Source organism: Glycine soja, chromosome 11 (genome assembly GCF_004193775.1).
Source record: "Glycine soja cultivar W05 chromosome 11, ASM419377v2, whole genome shotgun sequence".
NCBI classification, from domain to species: domain Eukaryota; kingdom Viridiplantae; phylum Streptophyta; class Magnoliopsida; order Fabales; family Fabaceae; genus Glycine; species Glycine soja.
This window is the reverse complement of record NC_041012.1, coordinates 42442513-42455936: the sequence shown is the minus strand read 5'-3', so window position 1 is coordinate 42455936 and position 13424 is coordinate 42442513. Positions and strand designations below refer to the sequence as shown.

General features: G+C 31.7%; 2 protein-coding genes across 3 annotated transcripts; both read left to right on the top strand.

The window, feature by feature from the left end:
* The first annotated feature begins 293 nt into the window (after nucleotides 1-293).
* LOC114373860 (transcription factor bHLH162-like) lies at nucleotides 294-1947 on the top strand. Its single transcript, XM_028331413.1, has 3 exons — nucleotides 294-486; nucleotides 1009-1347; nucleotides 1591-1947. Exons 1-3 carry the CDS (start codon nucleotides 367-369, stop codon nucleotides 1675-1677), a joined length of 546 nt encoding a protein of 181 aa, XP_028187214.1. The 5' UTR covers nucleotides 294-366; the 3' UTR covers nucleotides 1678-1947.
* A 4879-nt stretch (nucleotides 1948-6826) lies between these two features.
* Nucleotides 6827-11883, top strand: LOC114373971 (eukaryotic translation initiation factor 3 subunit D-like). Of its 2 annotated transcripts, none has more exons than XM_028331550.1 (2): nucleotides 6827-8621; nucleotides 11730-11883. In XM_028331550.1, exon 1 carries the CDS (start codon nucleotides 6944-6946, stop codon nucleotides 8615-8617), a length of 1674 nt encoding a protein of 557 aa, XP_028187351.1. In that variant the 5' UTR covers nucleotides 6827-6943; the 3' UTR covers nucleotides 8618-8621; nucleotides 11730-11883. The 2 variants fall into 2 exon arrangements, with proteins under 2 accessions (XP_028187351.1, XP_028187350.1); XM_028331549.1 differs by lacking the exon at nucleotides 11730-11883 and adding an exon at nucleotides 9695-10087.
* Nucleotides 11884-13424: the final 1541 nt, after the last annotated feature.

Genomic DNA, 13424 nt, shown 5'->3' with positions numbered 1-13424 from the left:
ATTAACTTATTAGTTAGAAAGCATGTGATTAATTTCTCTGTTAAGGGAGGACAAACATGCCCCATCGTATTTTTTTTTACAAACAATTCAAGTGTTCCCTTAAAAATGTTTTATTAATCGAAAAGAAACAATAAACTTTAAGTGATTTGACCAAAGCTAGCTAGGGCCACGACAATGCGTCCCCACCACTATTCCAATCACTGAACTTTGATCAGTAGCATCTAATAATATTATCTTGCTTTTCTAAAAGACATTAAGGATTCAAAGCAACTGACACTATTATATGAGAAGCGTTCTCTTTTCATGGAATGAGTATTTTCAGCTGTTGAAGTTGAGATACAGAAATCTGTTGGCTGGAGTATTGACATGGAGAACAACCCTAGTTCATCCAGAGTTGACAGAAAATTCATTGAGAGGAATAGAAGAAATCAAATGAAAGCTCTCTTTCGCAAACTAAACTCACTTGTGCCTCATCAAAGATCAAAGGTTTTCCTGTCTTTCACACTACTCCTTCTCTTAGCTGCTCATATATTGTATACAAGCAAAGTTATACGTAGTAAGAGTGATGATATTTTGACATTTAAAATTTGTAAACACTTCACCAAAACCTTAATTCTCTTTATCTCTATCTTCTCTCTCATTATATCATAAATTATCAATCTTATCTGTCATTTTTTTCTTTTCTTATATCTCTCGAGATATCTACACCCCTTGAAGTGTCCAAATATATGTTTTCATGTAATAAAAACTAAATAGTAATAGTTGGACGAGACCTAATTGCACATTCAAAGAGTGCAAATAGCTCAATATATGATATATATTTTTCATTTTTTTCTCTTTTTTTTCTTGTCATATTGCATCATCAATCATATCAATCACTTAATATTTCTTATTTATTTTCATCCCTCTCTTGCTGTCTACACTCTACACCTCTTAAGTCTTGAGTGTGATCAAGATTCTTTTTTCTAGTTTGACAGATGATTATTCTTTCGTTTGAATCTGTTGTAGGAGGCCATTCCACTGCCGGATCAGCTAGAAGAAGCCACAAACTACATAAAGAAACTACAGATTAATCTGGAGAAAATGAAGGACAAGAAGAACATGCTACTAGGAAATGAAAGGCCAAATGAGAGAATGAATAATGATGGAAGGAGGGTGGGATTAAAATCTCCACGGATTGAAATCCAACAAATGGGTTCAGCCTTAGAGGTTGTTCTAATAACTGGGTTGGATTCTCAGTTCATGTTCGGTGAAACCATTCGTGTTCTTCATGAAGAAGGAGTAGATGTTGTTAACGCTAGTTATAAAGTTATTGAAGATGCAGTTTTCCATTCAATACACTGTCAGGTGAGCTATATATAAATCCAACCGCTATCTGATCTTTCATTTGTATATATGCAACTAGAGGAATTATTATATGATTAAGGAGTACTATGCTTCCCATCAATTTTAATTTGACATATGTGATATGTGTTATTAACTCTTCTTATAAATTTAAAATATCAATCATATGCAACCTAAAAAGTTGGTCAGAACTATAGTTTGAACCATGTAATAATTTCATTATCTGAGTCTGGTTGCATTTTACAGGACAAGGAAGAAACTGCCAACGGAGCTGCGAGGATATCTGAGAGGTTGAAGAACTTCATCCATGATTCTAGCTACAATGCTTTTTAAATGGGAGTCATTATTATTATTATATACTCAATTTTTCTTCCATTTCATTTTACATAAGTTTTCTTTCTACTTTATTTTTCTTATATCATTTCTTTTATGTATCACTTTCTTCTTCTTTTTCTCTGTTTTTCTTTTACTTCCATCTGTTCCCCCCATATATGGAATGTACACGTAGCCTTAACTTTTTCCTAGTGTAAGACGCGTAAATTGGGAATGTTTGCTGTAACCATTTTGGTGGAAATCTAATTAAATACGGATAATTCTAGAGGATACTACTACTACCATTTTACTATCTAAGTATCTAGCTAGCAAGTAAATTCACATTGTCTGCTTGATGTCTCCTTGTTTCACGGAAATTAGTAGTCTTATTTTACTGTACTTCCACTTCTGCTCAGGATACTCAGACAGACTTTCTGAACCAAAAGATAGAGTTACATTATTTTTGTGCAAATCTTTCAGCAGTTTTTATATAATTTTGTTTTTAAGTTAATTTCTCTTCATCATATTATTAATTTATTTCACATAAAACTAAATAAAAGTTAATAAATTAGTTAATAATAACTAAAATTTAAAAAATTAATTTATTAAATTATAAGTGTTCATTCAAATGAATCTTAAAAATATAAAATATAAAAAAATAATAAAATTGTGATTTATTTAAAAAGATAATAAAATTTTTTGATAATATATTAAGGTTAAAAGAAAGAAAAATATAAAAAAAAACTTTAAATTAAAAACTATTGTTTTAAAATATATTATTTTGAGTAGCAATACTAAAAATTATAAAAAAAATTGTTTATCAAATAGTAAAAAAAATTAACAAATAAAAAAAGTTAGAAACTAATTAAAATAAATTATTGAACATAGTTTGTATATTTTTTTTCTTTTAATTATAAAAAAAGTTATTAAACTTTTTGCATAAATAAATCCTCCGTGTCATATATGTACGTGGCATTTGTATTATTTTTGGAAATTATAAACGAAATGAAAAGTCTCCAAGACTAAAATATTCCAAAGTGGGAGGTTAGCGTCTCGCATGTTTATAGAGAGGCGAATATGATAATTGGTTGCCTTGATTCATGGCTTATGGACAACAATTAGGCTTGTATTGTCATTAACTCATTATAGACATCCCACCGGCTGTGTTATCTTTTTTCTTGAATATGTAATGGGTTATCTACATTTCATACTATTCATTTCTACCTGCTATGCTTGAGGCTTCCCTATGCAAAAATAAAAAATAAAAATCCAACTAAATTTTAATATGAATAGAACACACACATATTCTTTCATTTCAAACCACAAATAAATAACAAATAACTTATTCTCTCAATTAAATACACAACTTGAAACATGATTGTCCTTACTCATTCAATTTGAACTTTTAATATTCTTTTTTAAATATACATTTCACTCACTACTCCCATGGCCAATTAAAAAATTTCTTTTCGACTATATCAAACTAATTTTATTTTATTCGTATACTTGATTTTTAAGATATATTAACTGTTTAACAGGTTTCATTCCTAGCATTAGTACAACTTGCGCCCTATTAGAGAACACATTAAAGAAAATTGATCCGATTTGGGATAGTGAATTTTTAGAAGGCCAATATTTTTTATATTTAATTTAGTCCTTTATTTTTTTTAAAAAAAAATTAACTTGGGTCTTGATTTATTTTTGGTTAACTTAATTTTTTATTTTAAAAAATTTATTTTGGTTCTTTATTTTTTTTTAAAAAAAATTAGTTAAAAGTGAAGTGGAGGGGAAGGAGAGAAAGTTGAACAAAAAATCACTTTTAAATGATTAACGATATTAGTTTAAATAGACTAAATGATTAAACTGAAAAAAAAAGATAAATGATCAAATTGAAAAAAAAAACAAGCGATTAAATTGAAAAAAAGAAGATAAATGATCAAAGTAAATTTTTTAAAAGAAAAATGATTAAAATGAAAAAAAAAAAGATAAATAATCAAATTAAATTTTATAAAAAAATAAATAATCAAACTGAAAAAGAAAAAATAAATGACCAAATAAGTTTTTTAGAATTGTTACTCGTGTTAATCAAATGGCTAAAAATCTCTCTGTTATCTAGGAATTCCAAATTTAGAAGCCCTACTAATTTGTAGGGATTGATGCATCAGATTGGTTATGCATCAAATTTAGAAACCATATGGGAATTTTAAAACAAGTTTCTCAAAACTCTTCAAAATAACATTTTGGTATTTTAAATCCACCCCATAAAAAAAATAGTCAAAAAAAGAGATTCTATAATTTATTTTGTATTTCTGAATTTTGAGATGATCGAAGATTTTTAGTTCGAATTTATTGTAAAATAACGTCCAGTTTTTATGCTCGGTAAGTATTTGAAGTTAATTTTTGTTAGTAGTTGAAAATTCATTTAATTTAATTATTTGGTAAACAAATTTTTTTAGTAATTTTTTAGTAGTTTCTTGTATTTTTTGAAATAAAAAATGTTAGACGCTAGTTTTTAATTTTTTATATTTTCTTTTATTTTTATCTTCAATATATTTATTTATTTTCCTAATTATTTTTTTTAATAATTTACGATTTTATTATTTTTTTGTCATTCTCCACCTTTTAGTTACTTCAATAATTAATTTTACCAAACATTTATAGTTTAATAGGATAATTTTTCAATTAATTTTCTCAAATATAATAAAAAATAATGTTATATAAAGTTTAATATAGATATCGACAAATGATTGATTCAAATGATATTGGATTGTGTCCTTCCTTAAATAAAATTGATGTTCAAATTTTGTGAATGAAATTAAAATGTGATTGGATGGTTAATGAAATACTTCACTAAAGGTGGGTAAGATTTTTGAACAAAATAAAACTAGTGAATGTTCCATATACAAAAAGAAGTCCAATATATCTTTAATGAAAGAGAGTAACGTCGATGAATGGATATTTTTTTTCCTCAATTAATCAAGAACAAATGAATTGAGAGATATAAAATTAATTGAATAATTAAGAAAAAAAAGAAGGTGAAAAAAAAGGTGTCAACAAGAACTTTTATAGGGAAAAAATGTTGACTACAAAACATCCCCCCAACTAATAGAATTTCTCAATAAAAAGAACTATAATGTTATAAGAGTTTACAAGTCATGTTACAATAACATATAATTGTTCCAACACATATATTAATTCTTTTTCCTGCATAAATTAGAATAATCCTCTATCATGATCATAAGAGTGATCATATATATTTTACAACAACATACAGTGAGAATGGTCAGTTGTAAGTTTATAGTTCTACGTCGTACATATTGCTACCTTTCGATCCCTATTATATATTGCTGTTTAGATTTTGCTTTCTCATGCTTTCGGTTACACATAAAAGTTGCAAAATCTGATGAAAAGGTCTTTATTAATTTAATTATATAACTAGGGTTACCATGTTTCTATATATTTAAATATTCAGTTTGGAGAAAAAGTAAGGGAACGTGAAAGAAAAGAAAAGGACAATGAATCTATAATCAGGAAACATTAATTAATAAATTATAGCTTTTCGTTTCGACAAACGATAAGTTCATTGTTTTTTTATTCCCTCTACTTTTTTTTACGTATTGTTTTTTATTTTTATTTTTTATTTGCGCAACAAGGAGGTGTTTTGTTTTTTTCAATCTTCTTAGGGGGTGGGTGGGTGAATTAACGAGGAGTTGTTTCATTCATGCGTGACAATAGGGCGAATTTGGCTCTCCTTATTACTCTTGTTACTTCAAAAGATGGGACATGTTCGAAAATTTGGAGAAACAAACATAAAAAATTTAAATCCAACCTTGTAACACTTCTAATAATAGCCCTTACACAACATCTCTTTATAAGTTGAAAATATAGTTTTTTTTTTCTAAAATACATTGAGCCGTAAATACATAAAGATCTAAAATAGAATTACAAAATTCCTAAAACTAACCATATCTAATAAAAAGAAAAAAAATAACTTGTAAAGGGGTAAAACAAAAGAGCGTTGCTGTTGAAAAAAAAGGGAATAATACTTGTCGCCAAAACAGATAGTTATCACTAATTGCTATAGCGCAAATCACACTAGAAGAAAGTAGAAACAAAATGCTTAGGATATAAGAATCTTAAAAATAGAAATGAATATACAATTATAAGATTTACATCACAACCACAATCAGTTACAAGTATGGGTACAAAACAAGTAAAACAATCCAATCACAAAATCTATTATGATTAATATTTATGATTTAATATGTTTTTAGTAATAAAAATATGTTTCTGATTTTTATAAAATAAATCAATTTTAATTTTGGTGAACACAATAATATGATAGGATAAACATCTTTTATTTTAATAGGATATTTGTTGTGTGAATAAATATGATAATGTTATCCTATTTTTTATATTATTTTATTGGTCTAATGTAATTATTATCCTAATGGGAGATCAAGTTGGGTTAGGAAACACCAAAATAAGATAATCTCTTTTTCTTCTTTTTCCTTCTCTGTTTCTCTATTTATATATTATGATTTTTTATTAAACATAATATATAATAATTTGATACGTACATCTAAAGTGTATTATAAATCAAAATATTCATAATTAAGAGGAAATAAATTATATACTAATAATATAAAATAATTTTACATTATCATCCAATTATAAATTTATAACCTACCATTTATAAGAATTTGCCTTCTATGCTAACTAACATAAAACTAAAAGTTATATTAATGATAATTTGTCATCGAATAAAAGTGTAAAATTGTTTTACATCATTAGTATGATCGTTAAACTTTATTTATAATATATAATTATAAAAAATAATAATTTTATCATTTGAATATAATTTGTAGTAATATGCTATCTTGCATGGTGTTTACCAATCATTACGTAGGATAACAGCTTATTATATCATATTGTACCATATTTTGTTCATAAAATGAGCCCTTAATATTTATTAAAATTAAAATCTGCTTACAAAAGCTAGGTTTCTCAATAAGTTCATTGAAGATTGACAGCTCAAAATATGGTGGGCTAAGGTCAAATTAAGCCCAATATATCATTTAGGTAAAAAAATAAAATCCACTAACTCAGAGTCCAACCCACACATGGTTTGCGTAAATAAGAGGCATCGCAAGGGCAAACACATGACAAAAAAGAGAGTATAAAACATTATTTTCGAATTAGGGTTTCTGACTGATCTCCCTCTCTCTGCTCTCTGAGCACACCTCCACTCTGTTCCTCAGATTCATCACCACCTTGCGTTGCGCCAATGGGAAAAGCATTCGACATCGGAGCCGTTCCGTTCAACGCCGAGGGGTGGGGTCCGCCGGACAGCACCATCACCGGCAGCAACATCAACCTCCCTCTGAACGTCCCCTTCGCCCCCTTCTCCCGCTCCGACAAATTGGGCCGCATCGCCGACTGGACCCGCAACTTCAACAACCCGACCCGCTCCAAGAACCCCGCTGACGCCGTCTTTGACTTCACGAACGACGACGACGACGACACCTTCCGCCTCGTCGACCCCAAGCCCCCGCCGCGCCCCAAATTTGGTCCCAAGTGGCGCTTCCCGCAGCAGCGCCAGCTCCCTCAGCGCCGCGACGAAGAAGTCGAGGCGAAGAAGCGCGAGCAGGAGAAGGAACGCGCCCGCCGAGATCGTCTCTACCACATGAACCGCTCAAACCCTAATCAGCAGCGCCGTGAAGCCGCTGTTTTCAAATCCTCCGTCGATATCCAACCCGAATGGAACATGCACGACCAGATCCCCTTCAGCACCTTCTCCAAGCTCTCCTTCACCGTTCCCGAACCCGAAGACCTTCTCCTCTGCGGCGCTCTGGAATACTACGACCGCACTTACGATCGCATCACGCCCAAAAACGAACGCCGCCTCGAACGCTTCAAGAATCGAAACTTCTTCAAAGTCACCACCACCGACGACCCCATCATTCGCAGACTCGCCAACGAGGACAAGGCCACCGTTTTCGCCACCGACACGATTCTGTCCACTCTCATGTGTGCCCCTCGTTCTGTTTATTCCTGGGACATTGTCGTCCAGCGTGTCGGAAACAAGCTTTTCTTTGATAAGCGCGATGGGTCGCAGCTCGATTTGCTCTCTGTTCATGAAACCTCGCAGGAGCCATTGCCTGAGTCGAAGGATGATATTAACTCTGCCCATTCGTTGAGCGTTGAGGCTGCTTATATCAACCAGAATTTCTCTCAGCAGGTGCTTATTAGGGATGGGAATAAGGTTACTTTTGATGAGGCTAACCCTTTTGCTAATGAAGGTGAGGAGGTTGCTTCTGTCGCTTATAGGTATAGGAGGTGGAAGCTTGATGATGATATGTATCTTGTTGCGAGGTGTGAGGTTCATAGTGTTGTTGACGTGAACAAGCAGAGGTCGTTCCTTACTTTGAATGCGTTGAATGAGTTTGATCCCAAGTATTCGGGTGTGGACTGGAGGCAGAAGTTGGAGACTCAGAGGGGTGCTGTGTTGGCCACTGAGCTTAAGAACAATGCAAATAAGTTGGCTAAGTGGACTGCTCAGGCTCTTTTGGCGAGCGCGGATACGATGAAGTTGGGGTATGTGTCGAGGATTCATCCCCGTGATCATTTCAATCATGTGATTTTGGCTGTGGTTGGATATAAACCCAGGGACTTTGCGGCACAGATTAATTTGAACACGACGAATATGTGGGGGATTGTGAAGTCTATTGTGGATTTGTGCATGAAATTGAATGAGGGGAAGTATGTTCTTGTGAAAGATCCATCTAAGCCCCAGGTTAGGATTTACGAGGTTCCTGCGGATGCTTTTGAAAATGACTACGTGGAGGAGCCACTTCCGGAGGATGAACAAGTTCAGCCTCCATCAGAGGGTGCTGAGGGGGGAGAGGCAACTACTACAACTAATGACGTGGAAGATAAGCAGATAGATGGTCAAGCTTAAAAAGGTAATTGTATTGAATCTGGTTCATACTCTAGTTGGTTTTATTAATGTTATTATAGATGCTTGTATCTTGTGCCCGTTTTGTGGGGGTGGGTTATGAAAATGCGTCTGCTCTGCTTAATGATCTGTGACTCTTCCTTTGCATGTTGAGATGACATGGTGTATTATGTTGTTGCTTTAGAGGTCATAGTCGTATATTAGCTTTCCTTTAAATAATTTGTGTTGAACATGTTGGTTTTAGTCCATACCTTTTAAAAAAATGGGTTGTCTATTGAGGTGCTCTAGTCCTTATTTCAAAACCTGAATGTTCCAACAAGTAGTGTTCGAAGACCTTTCTAATTAACTTGCTAGTATTAGAAAATGGACAACTGCATTTAAGTTGGTGGAAAGTTGGAAATGGCTTGGTCAAGTAAATAAGGCTATAATTGATGAAGTTGTAAATTCCCTGAATTCCAAGTGATGACTTTGCTGATAAAAGTTCTTTATCATATTCTTCGCAATAGATTATTGATCATGCAACATGTTTTATTAGTGCACCAATACGTTAAAAACATTAACATGCTGATAAAGTTACTGAATCTTAAATGTGCATGCGTAAGGAATACTCAGTATAAAGGAGAAAAAGTGATATTGATTGAAGGCGAAAGAAGACATGTCATGTAGTCATTTAACTTTCTATAACTAGTAAGTTTGGTAGTTGTAATAGTTTTGCTGTCGATGTGGGTGAACTTGAAGTGACCAATGACTTGTAGTGTTTCATTTGATAGCGCTAGAAAAGGCTCAAAACGCAGGTCATGTTGGCGAGGTCAGAACCTTGTTGTGTGATCACTAATGATAATCAATTATCTTTTATGTATTCTTATTTCATTGTTTTAAGACTTTAAGTTGGAACCCTTCATTCCTTTCTTTATGTTTATTGGCGAGATATTAGGTTTTTTAAGGATATTCAATTATTGTAGGTCAATTACCAATGCGTACAGTTTAATGTCGTTTGATATGCGGAAGTCATAATATTGATATGGTATTCTGCTAACAGTATATATTCGTATATGACTTTTATTTTTTGGGTCGGTGCAGGTCATTTTTTTATTGGAGTTGATGGCCGTTCATTTGGAAAAAAAGATCGTACTCGGATAAATTTTCTTTAACACTGCTTATTTGTCGGCCAAAATTTTGCAATATGTGATGTTCCTTTTGGACCAAAAGTTTAAAGCAAAACTTCTTAGTGTTTTTTTTCTATGCTACAGCTGTTTATGATTTACAGACCTTAGCATATTTAAGTGGAACCACCAAAGCAGTAATATCTTTCAAAATTGTATTACGCTCATTTGGGCTTAGGGTTATTATTGTGGTTTACAAATTTCCATGTTTGCACAGAGTGATCTTGAGATTCGCAAGCTACAAACATTTTGGTTTGTTATCGTATTGTAAACGACCAAATTAGATAAAAACATGCTTTTATTTCTTGTATTTTTTGTCTGAACATGCTTTATTTCTTGTATTTTTGGTCTGATACAAATATACAATTATAGGCCATGTGAGACATGAATGAGGAAATGAAGTAATTGTAGAAAATAAGCAAAAATGTCAAGAAATTAAAATTTAGGATAAGTAATGGAGATAAATCAAGAAATTAAGAAACACGTGATTTTTTTTAATGCTCTCCTTCAAGCTGGTGAATAAATATTTATTATTTGCTTTTAGTCAAAAAAATATTTATTATTTTGTAGTTTGAAGGAAAGACTTAAAAGCTGCTTTGTAGGGATTCTCTTTTGAATATATGATTTGTTAATTGATGTAACGAAGTAATTGTTTATAACTCTATTAAATGTTGGTCTGTCGCTGGAATTTTGTCATTTTGTAGTGGGTTATTAGCAACACTAACAGTTATCACAAAATAACTTATGCTACAATTTTATTTAGATGTCATCAAGTCTTGATCTTGTTACTATATTTTGCTTCTAGTTCATTTATGTCACGAATTACTTTGTTGGGATATCTTTTTCTAATTGATCCTGCACATGTCTGTGTTTGTGTACACCTTGATGGATAGCTTTTTCCTTTCTTAAATAACAATAATCTTTCTGGTTTCCTCTTTAAATTCTTAAGATTCTTGTCTTTGGCTTGTAAATAACCGACACTTGTAAGAGTAGAAAATGAGGAGATACAATACATTGGTCAACAAACTAAAATCAACGTGTGCACCTCAGTTTTTAGAAAAGTTAAACGAAAAGAACTTCTATAAAAATCAATTATAAAATCTTCATCAGGAGTATATAAAATATGAGTACTAAGTACTAAACATTTATGCAAGAAAAATCATCAAATAGTCTAAACTTAAGAAAATCAGAAATAATAAATATCAAAATAGGTATATTTATTATAAAATTATTCTTACTGTTTAATTAATATAATTATTAAACAATTCCGAACCTTATGGGTGGATTGTTTGATTTAAGATATTTTAAAGAACTTCCACATATAATATTGAAAATAATTTTGACATTTTACATTAATTGATGGAAGAAAAAAAAAATCTTAATTTCCAATCATTTCTATATATGAAAAAAAATGGTCAAAGTTTTGGTTTCAGCTTTCTATAAATTAGTGTCTGATCCTAACCTCATAGTGCACAACCATCTCTCTCATTTCTCTATCTCACACACCCACTTGAGTAGAAAAATGGCTAAAGCCTTGACATTATTCATGTTCCTACTGAGCTTTATCACTGTGTTTGAACCCAATTCACTCTCCTAAACACCAACACCCTCCACACCACCATATCTCTCCCACTCTTACACCTCATCCCCATTCACCATCCCACCCTTCACATCTTCACCATCATCATCATCACCATGGTCATCACCATCATCATCATCATTATCCGACCCATGCACCTCATCCTTCAGTTCTCTCTCTTAACCATGCTCCAGCTCCGACTCCTGCACATCATTATAAAAAAAACCTGCTTTGCAACGTTGAACCTCTGATGATGTTTGAGCGCAAACATCTCCAATAAAAATTTATTTGCGTTGTGGGAGTTGTTTTTATTTTTTTATACTCAGTTATGTTAAATTGATTGATATATGCTTCCATTTTTTTATTGTTTCAGGGATGGAGGCTTATGAGCCTAAAGTTGTAATGATGGAGGTTCAATGCTTAAATTATATTGTAATAGATTTTATTTGAAACAAAAGGATTTAATATAGAAAATGTGTGGTTAGTTTTGAATATCCATTTTTGAAAAACAAGGCTTTTGTAACGAATTTGCTTAAGCTCCATCTCATATCTCTTGTATGGGAAAATTTTGGGGAAAATGCACGTTAAATATTTTGTTAATGTTTCTGTCATGAACGTACCACCAGACCAGAAGTTTTAAAAAGTATATAACGTGCATTTTCTCCGAAATTTTCCACCTGTGCAATTAAACCCTAATCGCACAAAACTAAGCGAAGTAATTGCTCGAATTCAAATCTGCCCTGCGTTGATGTAGAATAGATTGGGCAAATTTTTGTGGCTGCGTTTCATCTCTTTTCTCTGAATTCTCAAGAGCCTTGAAATAATTTCCCCATATTTTTCATTCTGCTACTGTTTTTCTATGAAACTTTCTGTTACTAGTTTAGGAGAGAACAAAAAAAAAAAGATTTTCGGGAGGGATTAGGTAGTAGAAAAACAATTCGATACATGATGTTTGTAAAAGAGAAAAGTACTTTCTAATATACATGACGATAACTTGTTGTCTTTTTATGTGTCTATCTTCTCTATGAATTAATGAGAAAATGTCCAACTCTCTAACATTCAGCGTGGAAAGTTGACTTATCATTATAGGAAGGATAGAATGAATTGTGTTTCTCAATGTTCTTAAGAAAGTATTTTCAATAATTCACTTTTAGTGAAATGAAAAAAAAAGTGTTAAAAAAAGGATTTCTAGAAGAAATACATAAATGAAATGCATGTATCAATAAAAAAGAAAGGTGTAAATACGAATAGCCACAATTTTTTTGGCTGGATTGAGTCATGTTATTGGGTTGGATCGAATTATATTACTGGGCCTTTATTGCGCTAAATAGCACTATTGTTTCTTGCACTTCCATAAATTGTTACTAGCACCTCAAACAATATGGAAAGCCCAATTCAGAATGTAATTTACATTCCAGATTGGATTTTCTGGAATGTAATGGGTGCTGCTAAAAATTTATGGAGGTGCAGGAAGTTTTAGCCACTGTAGTATGTTTGGATTAGTTTTACAGTAAAAATAATCAATTATTTTTTATGATAAAAGTAAAACAATAAATAATTATTTTTACTTTTTCATTATAGCACCATGATTTTTAAGGTAAAATTTAGAGCAAATTACAAAAACATCACTTTTGTTTTACTCATTACACAAGGATTTCCTCTTATTTTTCAACCTACAAAAAACTCTATTTTTTGCATTCCCGTTATAGCGGTCCTCCTTGTGCTTCAAACGACGTTAACTTGGTCTGGTCACATGACTAACACTTTATTCGTGAGATTTTTTTTTTTTTTTTTCTCAAAGCACCCTCATCTCTACAATTACTTACTCATCCCTTGTATTTTATACATATTACATATGCATTCCCTGTATTTTTTAAATGTTAGGCATGATACTCCTTTATTATTTCATATCTAGATTGACAATTTGCACTGCCATATTTATTGAGAATACAAACTTGTCAATTTTGTATTATCCAAACACATTAGAAGTGGTTCTAAACAATAAACAATTCAGAATTATAAAATGTGTGAGGTGCAAATGTTGAATTCCAATGCATGGCTAAAAGGA